Below are 3,287 nucleotides of genomic sequence, written 5' to 3'. Positions count from 1 at the left end.
ACTGTGAGTGATGTTGTTTAATTTCAAATTTATTTTTAGGACCATAGCAGGGTGACATTATTAACTGGACAACAGTCCAGCACTTTTAGAGCTTTCAGGTAGTTACAATTCTTCCCGTGCTGTGATATAGAATATAGTTAGCTAACTGCCAGTTTTGAGTTGATATATTTTAGTGCAGATCGTGTAAAGGCCCGCTGGCTTTTTCTGTATTGCATTGCAGCTATATTTCTGCATAGGGCTATACTTATTACAGGGCCCCATACACACCCCACGTTTTGCAGAAAAAGGCACTGTGTACACCTTGTTTTTGAATTACTTTCTCCAATGTACAGAATTAAACAATCCTTCGAATAAATATCGACTTAATGGATGAGGTGCTCAGTATCATAATATATAATAGTATAGTATAATAATAATATAATAATATAATAGTGACACAAGTGGGACTTGAATATGAAATGTTAGACAGATCACACAACAGAATGTCATCATAAACATTTACTTAAAGGGGTGGTGTTCTTCTTCAAGTTTACTTTTAGTATGTAATTGAATGGCAAATTCTAAGCATATTTTCAATTGGTATTGTTTTTTGATTATTTGCCTTCTTCTTCTGACTCTTTTCAGATTTCAAATGGGAGCCACTGACCCCATCTAAAAACAAATGCTCTGTAAGACTACAATGTATTGTTATTGCTACATTTTATTATTTATCTTTCTATTTAGGTCTCTCCTATCCATATTCCAGTCTCTTATTCAAATCAATGCATGATTGCTAGGGTAATTTGGACCCTAGCAACCAGACTGCTGAAAATGCAAACCGGAAGGCTGTTAAATAACTCAAAAACCTCAAATAATAAAAATTGAAATCCAATTGCGAATTGTCTCAGAAGATCACTCTTTATATCATACTAAAAGTTAGCTCAAAGGTGAACAACCCCTTTAATAGAAATCGCTGACAGGGGCACCGATTCCCTGGGACAGTCGCAATACAAAAGATGAAAAACGATGAAAAATGAATACTACAAGGAGACGTATTACCCATATCTTCGTTTATTTAAATAAATATAAATATAACTTTGTATAAAACTATTCACTCGCAGGTGGATTTGCAAAAACGTTAGCGCATGAGACTATTTACAGATTGTTGCATAAAACCTACAGGCTTCTAGTTTCCTGACTGTCACAAAAAAAAACCCCAATACATTCTTTACAAAACGAACCCCTGACTTTGTTCTCATCCTAGGGAAATATATCCAGTCCTCAAATAAAGCAAAAACTGAGATGTGTCCAAAGGCTTAAATTGAGCTGAAATGAGTAACTTTCCTCGTGTAGATTGTAAGTGCCATAGAGTCACTAATAAGACATTTCTGTGGGTAGAGAGCAATTTATAGGGGTGACACTTCACTTGCTGAAGTAGTAGACAATGAATCTTCATCTTCAGATCTGGGGTAATGCCCTTGTGACTCTGTGCACTTGCAGCCCCTGTGGCTGTTCCTTTGGGAGCCCTTATTCTCTTTCTTGTGCTTTACTCTCCTGTTCTGAAACCAGATCTTCACCTGCTTCTCTGACAGGCTCAGGTAGGTGGCAATCTCGATCCTCCTCAGCCTGGACAGGTACATGTTGGAGGAGAATTCTCTTTCCAGCTCTAAAAGCTGAGTGCTGCTAAATGCTGTCCTCATTCGCTTGCCATTCTGCGCCTGGCTGTTCTCTGCTCCACCTGCAAATCAAAGCATTATCACTTTATACAGACATATAAAAAGAAGTCTATAAGGTAACCCATTTCATGGTCTTATGTTCTTAAAACTGGAGCTCAGAAATACTTATTGAACTTTAACTCCCAGAGGATGCAGGGAGTTGAGGTTCAGAAACTGTTGGAGAGTCCCCATTTAAATATGAATAGTCTGCAATGTAAAAAAAATCTATTTTTAGGTGATGTTCCTCTCCTCCCCAAACAATTGCAGCCGTGTATACCAATAAGGGCAAATGGAAAAAAAAGTTGGATTTTGTTCTGCATCAGCCCAGCACAACCATGAATTATTTCCCATAGACTGAATCACCTTAGTATTATGAAAAAACTCCAGCAACTTCCAGTTAAGCCAACTGTGTGCACCATTTCCAAATGTTATTCTGCATGATTGTATTTTGTGCAGCCTAGGACATGTCACACTAATGCTAAAAACTTGGATGACATTAAAAAAACTGACAGTTGCTAGAGAATGCAGATTCCTTACAAAAGTGCTTTAATTTCTATACAGGTAACAAGTATGGTGTCACTTACCCTTTGACATGCAATGGAATCTCCTGGGGTCGGTAACATTGTAGGTTGGGCTGCAGACAGGTGTATGTGCTGGGTGGACCATGGCTGGGCTGGGCTGTTGACTCATCCTCTGGCTATACTGTGCCTCCCCATTAGAGAACTGGCTCTTGAGTAGAGGGATGCTATTCCTGGTGGAGTGCAGGTGGGAAGCCACACAGATGGGACAGACGCAGAAGCTGCCACTTTTCCTAGAAGGGCACACAGGGGCAGACACTGACATGACAGTTGGGGATGGCATGCTGATGGGCAGGAGAAAATCATACCCATGGTGGTGGTGGTGGTAGAAATGATCAGGCAAGGCTGGAGCTTGTCTGGTGGAGGAATCTTTGATAATTAAAGAGTCAACATAAAAAGACCTAGACATTGCAGCAACTCAGCAATCAGACAGTCCCTTCTCCTCTCTCAGTGGCAGTCTAAAGTTTCCTCTGAAGCTCTCATGACTGACAAGGTGCTTATGTTGAGTTGCTAACAAAAGGGTCCCTGGAGAGGGCTGGTCCTAACATCACCCACGTGTGTCTCCCCCCCCCTTTCTGAGTCCCTTAACACGTGACAAGTAAAAGAAGTGCAGAACTAAATCTCATTCACTTGATTGAGTAACAAAAACATTGCTACAAGAGGGTTTATTCATGTTCGTGATGGGTGCAGTGTAACCACCAAATCACCATCCCTTATGTGGGATAAATAAGTATGCAAAGGCTAAATCATATATCGCATAGTATTATGGCAAAACGACTGCAGAATGGTTATAGTTGTATTGTGATATTTGTCATTAATTTTTGCTGCCTATAATGAGCCACCTCTCAGTTGAAATTAAATCTTCACTATTTAGAATTTAGAAGTAAGAAATATAACAACTGCATGATAACTATTTTATATCTATTGTAAGAAATACATATAATAGGCTTCTAATAGCTAATACTAACTGCTCATAGTTGTCCGCCTGTTTTGTGGAAATTTTGTTGGTAAGAAG

The 3,287-nt window shown here is 39.3% G+C and overlaps 1 protein-coding gene across 1 annotated transcript; it reads right to left on the bottom strand.

Annotated features, from left to right (window-relative positions):
- Positions 1–1,032: 1,032 nt before the first annotated feature.
- Positions 1,033–2,786, bottom strand: gsx2.S (GS homeobox 2 S homeolog). Its single transcript, XM_018242688.2, has 2 exons — positions 2,279–2,786; positions 1,033–1,717 (listed from the first exon to the last, which is right to left on the bottom strand). The coding sequence occupies exons 1-2, from the start codon at positions 2,679–2,681 to the stop codon at positions 1,386–1,388; spliced, it is 735 nt and encodes a 244-aa protein (XP_018098177.1). The 5' UTR covers positions 2,682–2,786; the 3' UTR covers positions 1,033–1,385.
- Positions 2,787–3,287: the final 501 nt, after the last annotated feature.

Source organism: Xenopus laevis, chromosome 1S (assembly GCF_017654675.1).
Source record: "Xenopus laevis strain J_2021 chromosome 1S, Xenopus_laevis_v10.1, whole genome shotgun sequence".
Classification (NCBI taxonomy): Eukaryota; Metazoa; Chordata; class Amphibia; order Anura; family Pipidae; genus Xenopus; species Xenopus laevis.
Note: the sequence above shows the minus strand (reverse complement) of the source record. Positions and strands in the feature narration are given on the sequence as shown.

Bases quoted from the DNA above. Each gene is read 5' to 3' on its own strand.
- gsx2.S (XM_018242688.2), bottom strand. From the start codon at position 2,681: ATGTCTAGGTCTTTTTATGTTGACTCTTTAATTATCAAAGATTCCTCC. The intron at 1,718-2,278 runs GTAAGTGACACC...TTTGATTTGCAG, and splicing joins ATTCCATTGCATGTCAAAGG to GTGGAGCAGAGAACAGCCAG.